This window comes from Corvus kubaryi, unplaced genomic scaffold, assembly GCF_017639235.1.
Source record: "Corvus kubaryi isolate FWS band 111438036 unplaced genomic scaffold, C.kubaryi_AGA036_p1.0 37398, whole genome shotgun sequence".
NCBI lineage: Eukaryota > Metazoa > Chordata > Aves > Passeriformes > Corvidae > Corvus > Corvus kubaryi.
In genome coordinates, this window is record NW_024581137.1 from 12762459 (window position 1) to 12778137 (window position 15679).

Sequence of the window (15679 nt, forward strand, 5' to 3'; positions counted from 1 at the left end):
CAGTACTGACAGTTTTTAATCAATCTGTATACGCAAAAATTTCTTTCAAAAATTGCACTGTCACCAGAAATTAAATCCAACAATTTTACCCTGCTGACCTAAGTTTCCTTACCAGAGAAATGATGATGGGGAGAGGCGAAAGCAGAGAACAGGAGCACTCGTAAAAGGCCTCACTAGCACAAATACACACACAGGAACACCACCAGCTGGGAAGTCAGTCCATACAGAAAAAAAAGGTCAAGTACTTCCAGGTTCTAGGGAATTATACTGAAATTACAGTTTCACTGCGTGCAGAAACAGAGCTGCTGGAATATCTGAATATGGCTCCTATTAAACGTCTGTTATTAATTGCCCAGTTAGTCATAGCTGGCCATTTCTCTGCTTAGGAGCTGCTGAACTCAGGGACAGTCCATCAGGCTACTGCAGCGTTTCACAGCACCTTGTGTTAATATCACAAGGGGTAACTACTCCTTCTTTATCACTCTGCATTAAATATCCCCTTCTGCAGCTTCCTGTGCTGCTGGGAAAGGCAAGCGCCCCTCGGCCAGGCGGGGTGGCAGGCCAGGCTCAACCTCTCCACTCTCCACACGGACAGCCCAGGGCCCTCCCCCGAGCGGCTCCACCAGGCCCAGGAGGATACTTTGGCTTCTGTTTTCCCCGCCTCCTGTCCACCTGCTGTTTGGTAATGGATCTCGGGTGCACCTTGATGCGATGTGTGCCCTGGCTCGGGCTGAGCCACCAAGGCGCGGCTGAGATGACCCTGCCAAGTCCGGCAGGATCACCGTCACCCATAGTAACAGGTCTCTCCTCACCCAATAAGCTGCACCTCTCTGACTGCCTTCGCACTTTATGGCTCCTGGTCTTTCTCACAAAATCTGCCCCCACAAACAGGTTTCCGTGTTGTTTTTTGAGGGGGCCCCTTGGAAACGCGCCGTGACTGCGGAGCGGGGGGGGCTCTATCCCCCACCACAGGCCGCCTGCCGCCGCGGCCGCCAGGTGGCGCTGCGCAACAGCGCCGAAACCCCACGCGCCCGGCGGAGCAGCGCCCGGCAGCGCCCCCTGGCGGCGGGGCGGGGACGCGCACGCAGCCACCGAGGGGCCCGGGACCCACGGGGGCACGGGGGTCCCACGGGACACGGGGATCCCACGGGACACGGGGATCCAGGGACGTGGGGACCCCTGGGGACACGCGGCCAGGGGCACCGAGGGCCATGCGCGCAAGTGCGTGCCCTCGCACAAACACGCTCACACGTGGGCACACAGCAGCAGCACGTGTGCAAGACACAGATACACACACGTGTGCGCACACAGAGGCACCCACGCACACCCCGCTTTTTCCAGGCCACTGGGAGTGTTCCAAGAAAGAACGAGAGAACAAAAGAATGAGAAAAAGAACAAGAAAAAGAAAGAATGAAAGAAAGAATAAAAAGAAAAAGTCATCTCTCCCCACGACCACCACTCCTCTTCCCCCCATTCATATCCCTTAATATCTCAATATGGCAAAACAATCCATTTAGACAAAATCTGCCATTTGGCCTTCAAGCCTTTATGCAAGATGTTAAGGTAAAGCTTGCCAGTATTTGCTCTTGAGTATCAAAACAGCAAGTTACAAATACAGGACTCAATCTGTTTTTGAGTTAGCACCACTGAAATGACCCTAATTAAACCAGGGAATCATGGGACGTGTGGGATTATACAAAAAACAGCTCGTTTTTCAAAATTCAGAGATAGCACATAGTCATCTCCAAAGACAGCAGTCTGCTGTTTTGACAGCACACTAGCAATAGGTGATAAAATCATGTGGTGGACATAATTAGTTCCTCATTTTTATCCCACCCAACCAAGCTCCCAGATTCCATTTTTATGAATAAAGTTATCTCAATTTTATCAGAGAAAACCACATTCTTTTAAATATTTGTAACTTTTTAAGTTCAGCGTTGTTTAATTCAGATAAAAGGAGGAGACATCAAGTCTAAATGAAATTTGGTTTAAAAGGACTAGAAGAAATTTCTTCTCTAAGGGCCAGCATTTCAAAGCCACTGCTGTTGAGGCTTTTTCACTTGAGAATGAGGTGGTGGAATTCAGCACTGTCTTATTTGAAGACACGTAGATTTTGGAGTCAAAAGTCAAAACTAAGAACACGACCATAAGTTATCATGTTTGAAAATTTCCATCCTGTTTCTTTTCACTGCTTTCCTTTCTGCACTGAAATGCTGAAACCCTGAATGCTAAAAAAACTCCAGCAACTTCATTTCTGTCAAGAGACTGTGAAGAAACATCTTGATAATATTTCATAGGGCTGACACATCCTCATTCTGGTATTATGGCTGTTGAAGACAAATTGTCAAACTCCTACACATTTTCAACGTATTGGTTCTGATTTATTAAACCAGTAATTTGGAAAGCTATTATAGAAGACTAAATTTTATCCAAATTACTGTCCAGTACCAGGGGAAGCAGAGGAAAAGAAATGGGGAAGAAGAGTTTAATACACCTCATATTATACACTACCCAGAGATTGTGTGCTTAAATAATTTTTAATTAATAATATTAAATTGTTATTTATTCTGTAGTTGAACCACAAATATGCTTGTTGGCATTCCAGATATGAATATTTCAGGCTATCCTGACGAGGCATGTGTGGTATGCTATGCTTTATTTTAGTTTTCCTTCTGTGGGCAAGTGTCATCCCTAGGAGAAAGTCTTCTATCTGATCAAAGTTGATATGAACTTCAAATGAGATTTTCAATTATTTTTATGATACTGACTTAAAGCTCCTACTCCCATCATGACGTGTTTACTTTGTTTGCAAGAGCACAAATACCTTCTAGATCCTGTACATCAGAAATTATTAATTGCTTTTTTTTGCCTTTGCTTTCATCTGCCCACTTCCAGGATACATCTTATGCATGCTTCCCCACTTTAATAAACATAAGTATTTAGAAAAAGATAGAGTTCAAAATGAAGGAGAGATGAAGGATTTTGTGGGGAGCTGGAAATTACAGATTTTAATCTCTGTACTGTCTGGATACCCCTAGGTTTTCATAGGCAAGCTAGCATCTTTGCTTTCTGTAGCAGTTCCAGGGTGCCAGCCAATTTGAGCCCTGCTTGCTCCCTTAGAGCACTGCGTGCTTCACACGTTATTTTACAACCACTCTATCAAGAATGAAAAAATGAATCCCCTAGGCATGACTTGGCTCCCCTCTGCCAAGCCCTGTTACATACTGAGAAGGGAACATCCTCTCTGTTTGGAACCCATTGCCCTACAAGAAAAATCAGACAAGGAATCGAAAATTTACTATAATCAGAGTATGCCAGGCTATATACTGAAGTCTGAAGAGCAGTATCAGGGAACAAGCAAGTCAAATCCAAGCCTACTTGGGGAACTTTGCCACCTTTCCATAAGTTTGAAGAAAGTCTGAGATAAAGGATTTCCCAGGGACTGTCAGCAATGAGAGGCAGACGGGTAAGATATTTAGAAGTACAAATAGGCACTCACTATGACAACTGCAAAAAGTACCTTTGGTCATTAGGTATATTAATAGTATCCTCATTAGCCTCTTATCTGACTGAGAGAAACACTGCAAAATACTGTTCTCAGGAGAGTGACAGCAAATGTGTTACATGAGTTGATGATATTTCTGTTGTACAATCGTGTTTCTCCTCTCTCCATCCCCCTCAGTCCTCAAACTAGCCTGTAACTTACTCCTCATTTTATATAATCACTTGCTGTTACCTCTGCTGCACTGAATACTCAGGAAGCCAAAATGTGTCCTCCAAATACCACAAATGCTAAAGCTTCAAGTGATGGCAATTTGAACATGAAGTAAAACCCCATAGCCCATACTTCAGGAGGCAGAGCTATTACTGCAGACCACAAGGAATGTAACACCACCACGGGGAAAGAAAATGCCTCCCTGGCTTGGTTTCCACCAGGTGTCAACTTTTATGGGCCCTATTCCCACTTAGCTACTTTATAAAATGCTCACTAAGTTAGAATCAGGCTCACAGTCAAAAAGACAACATCACAGTAGTAGATGCTGTGCAAGTACTACTGATAAGAGATTTTACATGTGCCTGTCAACTACAAAAAGCAGTGGACAGTAGAAGATACAATAAACATAAGATTTTCCCTCCCTGCATCATCCCAGACTTACCCACACTTGCTTAAGTGCAGCACTAAAATCTTAGATGGGTGGGGGGGGCAGCTGGAGGATGGTAATTGCAGGAACCTTTGGGAATTTAAAAAACTGACCTCAAAAGACAGGGAGCAGGGCAGTTCAGCTGGCTGCTGAAAGAATAAATAGTACATCAGCAACTGAGACTGCTAGGAAGAATTGCTATTCAGCTGCATCCAGGAGAAGGAAAGTTATGCTGCCTCTTGGAGAGAGGGCAGAGAACAGCCTAAGCAATGGAAAGCAGAAAATCCTTACACTTTTTGCAGTTAATCATTTTCACATGCATTAACTAATTCTCAAATTTTTGTTGAGTATATTGAATATCTGGGTGCAAGGCAGGTGGTAGCAAAAGGAACAAGACTCTCCTCATTGTTATGCTCTCAGAGTTGAGACTGGCTCTGTTTTTTTCCTGTGAAGAAGGATTCTATTGGCAAAGGCACATTAGCTTCTGTCCTACTCTTAGAAAATTCCTGGTGCTGTGTTCTGGAGAAGAAAAAAGGGAAAAGAAACCATACAAAGCACGCAAGCTACTCAAGTGCTCCAATGCCTCAAACATGAGATCTGAGTGCTGGAAATCTGGTCTTTCAATTGCATCAATTCTGACACCCAAGTACGGGCAATAAAGAAATTCCCATACCAATGATTTTAGCACAAAATAACAAGTAATGCCAGTAGGAAAAAGAAAAAAAAAAAGCAGCACATGCACACACACATCTGCTTTCTGTAGAAAATCTCGATGCTTCATTACAAAGCTTCTGGCAGAGAGCTGAAAACTTCTTCGGTTTTCAATGAACCTTGGAGTTGTTAAGTTTAATAGTGTTCTAGTCATGTTTGGGACAGAAGTTTAGGTACCGTGGGAGCAGAACTTCCTGGAAGAAAGCTGAGACATTCAGGCAATTTCTATCGCTAGAGTTAGAAAGCATTTTTAAGGAGTCACCTTTCATATTCAGGCACCCACACTGGAAGCTGGGTGTTTACGTCCCACTCTTGACCCAAGCCCTTTGCTGCCTGCAAGGATTTCTGCAACTTTGCTTCACATTGATGTACCCACAGCAGAGTGCCAAGGATGTTACGATAGTTTGGCACCTAGTCACATTCTATTTCTGACAGGTTAAACCAGAGTAAGTAAATCACTGGCATGTCTCAAAGCACTTTTTTTTCCCTTTTCTGTTTCCCATGTCTATTTTGACAGTCAATTAATTATTCTGCCTATTCTGCTCTCAGCCTAACAGGATGAATTGTATAAAAAAGTTACAGTCTGTCACAATCCTGAAAATAATTTGCTGAGTATAATTTTCCTCCCCTTGACTATCCAATGTGTTTGTCTCCAGTCATTAAATAAGGCAAAAGCAGTAAGTATTTTTGCTAACATTTAAAACGTTGGTGGAATCCAAGGACCTTTAGCTATCCTTTCAATACGATTGGTTTGTTTCAAGAAATGTTAGTTTATCACATGTCCCAGCTGGAGACTAGTTTATCAGTTAGAGCTGGAAACTTACTCCCTTATCAACACAAAATGCTTCAAGGACAGAAAACAAAAACAATGCTGTAGGATGCAGTAGAAAGAGCAAGGAGAATTTAGGCAGAGTGATAGTAAGTCAAAATGGAATTTGGCAACCACACTAGAGCTCAACAGCAATTCAGATTTATTGATCCCAAATTTCACTTTACATCTTCTACAAAATACATTAAATATGAACAATGTCAACAAAAGTAACACATGATTAACTAAAATAATTCAATACCCAAAGTGATATGAGGTCAGACTTAAGAAAGAGGGGTAGAAAATCACAGAATCACAGAATATTTTGAGTTGGAAGGGGCACACAAGGATCATTGAGTCCAGCTCTTAAGTGAATGGCCTATACAGGGACCAAACCCACAACCTTGGTGTTATTAGCAGCATGCTCCAGCCAACTGAGCTAATATTTATTTTCATTCAAAACCAGGTTGCGTAAGGTCTTGAGCAACCTGGTCTAGTGGGAGGGGAGGTGGGACTAGATGACCTTTGAGGTCTATTCCAAACTCTTAACATTTTATGATTCTATGATAAAACCTAAAGGCCCAAATGTAACAACATACTGTCTCCAATATTTTATTTTTATTTTATTTTTTGCTTTTGAAAATTAGAGAGAGGAAAACAAGTAGGTATTATGTAGTTAATTAAGCTCTCATGTAAATTCATTTACCAGGACTCTGTTTACTAAACCATCTAGTCTAAGGACACAGGAGGCTGTGTGCAAGTTTAAAATCATTAACTATTGTTACCTGATAACAAGCCCCAAAACTGCAACATCCAAGTTTATTTAAACCGAAAGGATGACAAACATGAAAGCCAAGCACTCTACTCTTTTCAGCCTTTCCTTCATTGTACCACCAGCCAAAAGGGTCTTGGACTCTCCATAAAATGTTTGGCAAACAAAGGCCCTGTTAATTGACAAGCTATTGCTTTTACTGCTTCCTACCACAATTTGTGGGAATCTTTTAAACCCAAATCAATTCTGCACACAAGCGTTCCCATGAGATGCCACACGCATTCCCATTTGAAGCCTCTCTCATAAAACCTTTGTCTTCACTGGGCACTTCTGGAACCACGTGCAACCCTTTCATCCCCTGATGGACAGCAGGTTCTTTTTTTGCTTGTTTGTTTGCTTAGTTTAACCAGGTTCTTTGTTTTCTGCCATCTTACTGCTTTGGTTTTTTCTCTAAGATAGATCCTTGCCTTTGCAAGGAGTGAGTTATAGCAGAGATGTTTGCAGTCCTCATTGCACCCCAATGCCAATAAAAAATAGTCCCCTCATCAGAAGATGCCTGTTAACAGCTCTCCTTTTATTGCTAAAGCTCTGTGTACTTAATTCTTCTTTGTCAGTAAGAATAATCAATCTCAGCCTGTTAATTAGGAAAAGTTTAACAAGACGGGACAGACACCTGACAGCATAAGCTCTGTTCCTTTTCTCTCAGGAACAACAGCAACCTGCACTCATGATATAAGCCCTTATTATCACCATTTAAAAGTGGTCAGCCTGCATTATTGTTTTCCTTATATGCTTTAGGAAGGCAAAATCCACCCTGCTTTGTGTATACATTGCCTTTAAATGACAAGAAGACCTGGACACTTTTTCTCTGTACTGCAATGCCCAGTTCGGGAGTGCTGTTAATCAGCATTCATTTGGGCCATTCGGGTACCCAAGAAGCTTTAAGTTTTTCATGGCTTCAAGTATCACCTAATTTATTCATTATCACAATACCATCTTTGATCATAAAACTGAAAAGACAGCCTCTATCTAAACAAGTGCCTTATAATGTCAGAGCACCTTCCTCCAATGCCTCAGCATTTCCACCCTCCTCTTCTGACAGGAAAAATGCCCCACAGAAATCTGCCAAATCATGCTTTCATCTTCCTTCACATTCTTTTTCCACATTTTTTTCTCTCAGGGACAGAAATGCATGTCCTTGGGACATAAAGCACAACAGGCACTCATCTTTTACTGCTGCCCATACATGCCATCTCAGAAATAATAACTGATAGGGCTACCTATATGAAACGATGGACAAGGAAGAACAGCTGGAGGCAGGTCCCTCTGACTGCACAGCCAGAGGAACAGGGACCATGCTGAACCATAGAAGGAAAATTTGACCTGAAGCCTGAAGAGTAGGGGGGGCGCAAGGAAAAAGGCTGCAAGGAAGGAGGAGTTATGAGAAAGAGGCTGTGTGTTCTGAGCCCATGATCCTTAAAGAGTAATCTAGACCTTCAGGGAGCTGCTCAATACCTCTATTCCCCTGGAAATGCACCCAAACAGGGCACAGTCTCTCACTGAACAGGAACACTCATCCTCACCAAAATTAAAAGTATGGTGAAGGGTTTCTGCAGCCTAAGCTGGGAACACACTCTGACTAGGTGAACTAGGAAGCTCTGCAGGTAGGAGAGTAGGATGAAAGTCAAATATTCACAGAGGGAGGAAATGAGACCTTGACACAGAAAAATGCTTCCCAAGTCTAAAATTTGAAGTGCTTATGATTAAAAATTATTTACACTGAATAACTCCACTGAATTATGCCCGCTTGCACTGCTATGCCAGTTTACTTGTTTTTCAGAAAAATTGTGAATAGTTTTTATTTTTAACTTTGCTTCTTGAGTTTTATTAAATAATTTTTAACTTTTACTCAGAGACATTTTTTGAGAGAAATCAAAAGAAGATTGAAAATGGCTATGCATGTTGATAAGCGAAAAAAACTCACACTGTTTTTAATCTTTTAAGATGTCTAAATTATTTTTTTTAACTCTGATATTTCCAAAATTAAAGGAATTTAATATTTCAGACATGACCCAGGTAGTGTACAATCCCCATGAAGGTAAGTATACTTTTGGAAGCCTGAAGAAAATCAGATAAAGAAAAAACAAATAACAGGAGAATGCCTATGTCTCCATGCTGCATTATTTTTCTTGCTGAAGCTCAGCACATACCAAGTCCTTGCTCTTCCACACCTATCTCCACAACCACACTTCACCTACCTGGAAGACTGGTTTATTAGGCTACTGGGAAAGCCAAACTGTCTAGCCTTGCAAAAAATCTGCAGAAAAAATTATGGGGTGTTCCCAGAGAGACACGGTGACCAACCCTCCACATCCCATTTCTGAGCTCTTCCTAGTCTCCTTTTGCATCCATCCATAAACCAAACTCTTTACTAATGTCACTAACTGAGGATGTGCACACTGCTCCTACCAAAAGACCAACTCTTTGCTTTTCCACGCCTCACTACAACTACTTGTCTCTGTTTCTTAGCCCCAGAGTAAGGGCAGACAGTGTCTGCTGCAGTTTGGAGCTGAATCAAAGCAGCTGAAGTACATGGAAATTTGGGAAGATCAGCATTTGGCACTGCACTAAGGATGGAAATTTGAATTTGAATTATCCTCAGCCTTCACTGAGGATACATTTAATTGCATGTTCCCCTAAGTTTCCCAGTAGACTGGCGTACCTCCCCCACTGTCTTTTGTGGTGGGAATGTATTCCAGCAGCTCCCAATACTGGTTAAAGCCAAGCCTTTAAAGCACTATCAAGATGCTTAATCACCCAGCTGACTGCAGGGGCAGGATCGGTCTTGGCTATCTTCAGCCATTCCTAAGGCCAGGAGCTGGGTAGGCTCCCCCTCTACTTAGTGAAGGAAGATAAGCATCTGCAGAGAGTAATCCATCCCACCTCTCTCTCTTTCCATTAACTGAAGAGTAGCCCAGATAAGTAGTTCAGATCAGACACGTTACTTCTGAATAGCTGGAGCTAGACAAGATTAATTCCACCCTCAGCATCCAAAACATTTACATATGTAGTTTCTCATTACTTATCACAATTGAAATGCCTGTTATTCGATTTAGAAACAGATATTGCCATCGTGATTTCCTTTTCTTTGAGCAAAACTTTTATTATTCAGTATTTGCATCCAAGCACTCAGGAATATAAGTGACAAGACATTTTCTGCATGCACACACTCACAAGTGCACCTGCAGACCAGTGGCTGGGCACATCTTGAACCCCTCTAAGCAGTGGTTTAAAAGCCCCCGATGATGCAAAGGAGATTGACCAGAGGCTCCTTTTTGATTCAGCTCTCCAAGAGCCTCAAATCCCTGTGCTCTGCTTTCAGCTATTTGGGTTTTATTTGTTCCAAATCATTTTGGAAGAACAGCTAAGAGGACAGAGTTGCTTTTGTGAAACTATGCTGTTTGGGGACCAAACACACATAACCACCCTGCTATCAGTCGTCCCCAGGACATGCCTCTCTGCAGGACAGACAGACAGTGCAACCTTTCCCACTCCCAGCTCTCAACCATCCCAGCAATGCTATAACCCAGCCTCCATTTCCCAAGCAGGTCCACTTCCCTTCTCCCCGCAGGGGTGTGGAGAAGGGCCGGCCCTGAGCTGCAGCGTCTCCGTGGGGCTGCGCGCTCCCAGCGTGGCGGTGCCTCGCACGGCCGCATGCCTCGCATGCCGGAACGCGCAGCGCCCACGGTCTGGGTAACAGCGCTCAAAGGAGTCAAAAGGGGCTGGTTATGAGTGTGGATACTACCACCTAAAGATAAGCTTCTCCATGTATACCGCTCTCACGCAAGGTCACTTTCCTGCCAAACCTCCTCTCCTCCCTCCCTGGCTCTCTCTCCTTCCCTCTCCACTATTTTTTTTTTCCCAAACGTGCTACATCAAAGGAGAAAATGAAAACATTTACGATAATCACAGTCTGACTATTTTAATGCAGGCTGTAGGAAAGGAAACATGTAAGCCAAGTGCTCTTACTGTGCAAGCAGAAACACACTCTCGACCTCATAAAAGTAGTATCTGAGAAATAACACTTGATTAAAGAAGCCAGTCCTTCATGTAAGTAGGTGCTTACGGTAGGGAAAATAGCCAAGGTTTCTCTAGAAAAGGCCACTGGCCTATCACAAAAAGCAGGAATAGGCCAGACAGATGAATTATTGCAAGACAGCTGGGTTTCAGCTGGGGTGCGAGGAGATCCTATTATCCCATCCACCTTTCCTACACAATTGCCTCTCCCCAGAGAAACTGAGTCATTAGAAGTCAGCTCGTTCACTCCTGACAGGCAATATGCATTGAGTGAGAGGTGATAAATTCTCATTTTCAGCAAGAAATCTTAGTCGCCCCAAGGAGCAGCTCACTTAGGAGAGCAGTAATGGAATACAGGGCCTTTCATCTCTGCCTCACCGCTGCGAGCACAGCCTGGCTTGGTAACAACCCAGAAGTTATTAGTTAATGGCTTGTTTTTCTGGCCTCCATGAAATGAGTTTGGTGGGTTAGGTCTGGTTTTCAGTAGACAGTACCTAGGACCACAAGCGGTGTTAAACAGGAACCATATTGGTGAGTTAAGCACCCAGTGGGTAAGGACCGAGTGAATCACCCAGGTGTAGGCATGCCATTGCTTTCTCTGCCCTTCAGGGCCATGGAACACATAGGAAGCCCTCCAACTGGCCAGCCTGTTCCACCAAGATGGGGACCTCTAGCTCCTAAAATCCCAGTTTTATCCTCATTTGCCCAAACAACAAATAAACAAATAAACAAAAAATCCCAACAATTTAACAGCCATTTCACATTCTTTGGGAGCTCAACAGTATCTAGTAGGCACCATTTTGAGCTGAAAATATCATGAACCTGAACTACCAAAGTGCTTTCCCAAGATGCATTCCCACTGCCCAGACTTGCAGACGTGTACTGACCTTTGGGTGCATCATTTTGCAACAAAAAATTCCTTTTTTTTAAGTAATTCCTCATTTTAATACATTTAGTGAGTGCTGATCAACCCTTCATCTCTCTGGGAAAACAAACCACAGACATCCTTCTTTACTTTCTTCCTGTTCAATGGTGTCTGCAGTCCCAAGTTTGAGCTACCCCTGGAACAGTGATGGCCTGTGGAGTCCAGAATCATCCATTGTTTGAAAAGCTTGCTCCCAAGTAAAATGCAGAATTCACCATGAAGTGAGAGTAGCTGGAATCCTTATACACACATCCCCAAAATAGCTTAGCAATAATTTGTGCTACCTCCTATGCCATGTTTCCACAAAAGACTCACTAGTTACAATCTGAAATCCCAGAAGTCTAATTTGGGGTGAGGAGCTTCCCTCCATCTGTTAAAGCCTGTACAAATTACAGCACATCACACACAAGCCTGTTCCCATCACTTTGCATGACTAGATAGGTATCTTCAAATAAGACATCCATCCACCAACTGCTTAGATAAGAGATTCACTGAGCACCCATTCCCAAAAGGGAATGGATGCAAAGCAAGTACCAAACTGCTATCACAGCCCTGAGGATGCCCCCTTTATTTACTTCAAATTTAAATCACATAGGAATTAGCATAGGATCAAATTCTGGAGGAAACTGGCAAGAGGGTAAAAAAGGCTGTGCAGAGAGAGGGAAGGGAGATCTGGTGTGGCTTACACGTAGATGGCACTTCTTTAACTGTCAGAAAGATTCAGAATGAGAGCTGGACATTTTATACAGAAGTCATTAACACACAAAACAATCATGTTGTCTTTCTTGGAACGGATGGTTAAGTGCCTTTAAACTTCTTACTCTCAATAGTTGATGCATTTCCTTCTCTAACACAGCTGACTAACTCTCCAGGTCAGACCTTCAGGTGTGACCCTTTATTCCTTTATTTCTTTACACTGCTCTCCCCAGGTATCTCCCACCTCCAATGCTCTTCTCAGCACAGAAGCTTTTGATATTCAGAGAACAAAGGAAAGTTGATCAAGGAGATGTTGGCACACCAATAACTGGGCAATAGGCAATATCTGTACAGTACTTACAAAAGAGCAAAACAGAGCCCAAAAACTCAAGCATGTTTCCACAAACTCCTCAATCATTCAGACCTGCCTTCCCCTGAGGAACATAACTAAGGAAAGCTGGAGTGTAAAGCTACTGCTTTACATCTGAAGCTGAAGTGAGAGGGGGACCAAGTACAGAGGGAGTTCTCAGCCTGGGACTGAAGGCATTCAGTGGAGCAGGAGCCCAGGGGATATATCCCTGTGACATGTGTGATGGCATGTTTTCATTATTACAGGATTAAAACTTTAAAAAAAAAAATTACCTGAGCACCCTGATCTCCACAGGAGCAGTGATGACTTAGTGTAAATTAATTTTGCAGATTACCAGGGTTTTTTTCCCCACAGAACAGTTCAAGTACTCTGCAGCGGCTACATTAAAGGCATGTATGGGTGTAGAGATATATTCATTTTTGAAGTCTTTCTCTCTTCCTTTTTTTATTTTATTTTCATGATGCAGGAGAACTGTGTCTGGTACTGACAAATTTCTTGGCATTCTACTGAAATGTAAAGCCTTACATATTCTGCTGATAACCAGCCCACAAATTGCAACAAAAGCAGTGATTCGAACTTTGCATTTTACTCATTTCACAGATTACAGCAAGGAAGCCAAAGTTATCTGCCCCAACTCATATAGCATTATCTTTTAACTTAATGGAAGTGAAAAAGAAGCCTGTACTCATTACCCAAAGGATGCAATTATTACTTCCTCTCTATATTGTTGCTAGTCAAGAATAAAAAAATCCAGGATATGACCTTTTCATCAAGCATCAAGCCAAAAATCCACCTGGGACAGCCTCAGGAGGCTACCCTCATTCTTTCTCTAAGTAATTCAGAGAAAAAGCCTTTGTTGCATATAGCAGAAAGGAATCCTTGGAAAATTTTGGCTTAAGGAAGCATCTAATAAATGCTGATCAATAGACGAAGGCCAAAAAGATTTCTGTCTCCTCCTGCATGATCCTATCACAAAAAATGCACCACTTACTCAACACCTGCTCCACCTGCATACAGTGTAAGGTCACAAAAAAGATTATATATTCAAAATGTGAGTGATACAGTGTATTAATGCCACAAATTCTTCAACAGAGACCTGAATTCCAAGAGAAGAATGCATAATAGTGTTGAATTACTTATATTTTTGCTTTGTTATGGCAATAAAAATGCGCCTTTTGAAGTTCATACAGGGAGATACAATGCCAAAAGGCAAATACTTACAATACAAGAGCACTTAGTACATTTATTTCCTTCAGGCTTAAATTCTTCTCCTTCATTGTAAAGTCTCCCTTCAAATACACAACCTGGAAAACAGCATTTGAATAAGTTTAGCTCAAGATAGAATGCTGCCTTTTCTCTCTAACACACCCCACTGTACAACAATATGAAAAGTAAATTGTACCATCCCCTCTGATACAGAATCATGGAATTGTTTCAGTTGGAAAAGACCTCCAAGATATCAAGTCCAACCTTTGAGTGATTACCATCTAAACAAGTAGACCATTGCACTAAGTGCCACATGTAGTCATTTCTTGAACCACTTCAGGGATACTGACTTCAACACCCTGGGCAGTCCATTACAAGGTTTAACAACCTTTTCATGCTGAAATTCCTCCTGTTGTCCTCAGAGGAGGCCAAACCTCCCCTTGAGCAGCTGGCAACTGTTCTCTTGTCCTGTGACTGGTTGCCTGGGAGAAGAAACCAATCCCCACCTTGCTACAACCTCCTTTCAGGTAGTTGTAGAGAGAGGATCACTTTAGAAGAAAACAAATCACTTCATAATCCTTAACAAATCCTTGAGAAACCCTAAATATCTTTTTTTGCAGGGGAAAGAAAACATCCTTCTACAAAAAATGAAGTCAAGGCTATGCTAAGTCTCCCATTAGGAGTGTCTTTAAAACACTTTTTTAGTCTATTTTTAATAATTCATTCTTACTCCCTGAGTTTATATTAGATATTAATAGATATTATAACTAATCAAAATATAATAAATCCATTATATCACAGCTGGAGCAGTGCTTACCTACAAAATCTCTGATGAAATCAAATTAACCTAAGAAACCTGGTAATTTGCCACTCTGCTTCACAAAGGCAACCCATTCTCACTCCCCTTCAAAAAGCGAATCTCTTTTTTTTACAATTACTCTTATCCTTCCCCTCTTAACAAAATCATAGTCATCAGTCATGCAAACCCACCTTGCAGACCCTCTGAAAAATGACATAAACACACCTATGGATATTGGCATAGGATATTGCCTATGCATCCCCTGGTCTGCATGTACTCTACTAAAACATTAAACGTATCTTGTGTGACTTTGTGCATTGTGAGTCACCAGCCCACATTTTCATAACTTGTTAAGTATAACAGAGAAGTTAGAGGCAGCCTCCCAGGTGATGATGGGTATCAGTAGAAATACATTGGATTTGTAGAACAGCATCTTAACCATGAAATCTCACCTGGACACACAGGACAACACATTCCCCTGAGTTTGGAAGGGTTTTTGCAATGAACAACACACTGTACTTCTGACTCTACTATCACTCCTTCCTGAAAAAGAAGCAGATCAAACACATGCATTGTTAGCACTGTGGTTGCTTTAACATGCAAAGATTCACAATTACTGACAGTAGAATTAAAGCAGCACATGCTGCAAAGCACTGGGTTTCAAAACTTCTTTTCTTTCCGTACTGCTGCCTGGTATCAGGATTCAGATTAATCCACAGTCAAAAGATCCACTTGTCTGGAGTCTCCCTGACTCCAGACATGGGATTTGCCTTAAAATGCATCAGGTAAAAAACCAAGCATCCTCTTAGGAAAAGGAATCCTGCTTTATCAGGAATCCTTTACCTCAGTAATCTGCCATGCAGCTCTGGTGAAAACAGGCCAGACACAGGGCATTCTCCTCCCTCTCCTATTGGAGGAAAATAGACTTAGAAAGCAGATAAAAGCATCTTGTTCTGCAGAGGGGAGACGCTTGTCTTTGATATTTTGCCTGATAAGTATTAGTAAATTAACATTTCCTGTACTTATTCAAGAAGTCAAGAGTCCTCCTGAACAAACCCGGGTGTGAGGCTCTATGCTTTTTTTCTCCTTGCAGCTGTTTGAGGCAAGGCAAAATTGTTTTTAAATTAGTGGATCTAGGGTAAACAGGATCACCCAGTTCTGCATTTAGACACT

General features: G+C 42.2%; 1 protein-coding gene across 9 annotated transcripts in view; it reads right to left on the reverse strand.

Moving 5' to 3' along the window:
• Positions 1–15679, reverse strand: part of BMPER (BMP binding endothelial regulator) — a 148611-nt gene that overhangs the window by 95122 nt on the left and 37810 nt on the right. For all 9 annotated transcript variants that reach the window (XM_042043388.1, XM_042043387.1, XM_042043386.1 and 6 more), the window contains 2 exons: positions 14959–15049; positions 13723–13805 (listed from right to left, as the gene is read on the reverse strand). In XM_042043388.1, the coding sequence (XP_041899322.1) occupies positions 13723–13805; positions 14959–15049 (174 nt within the window). The remainder of the gene's footprint in view (positions 1–13722; positions 13806–14958; positions 15050–15679) is intronic.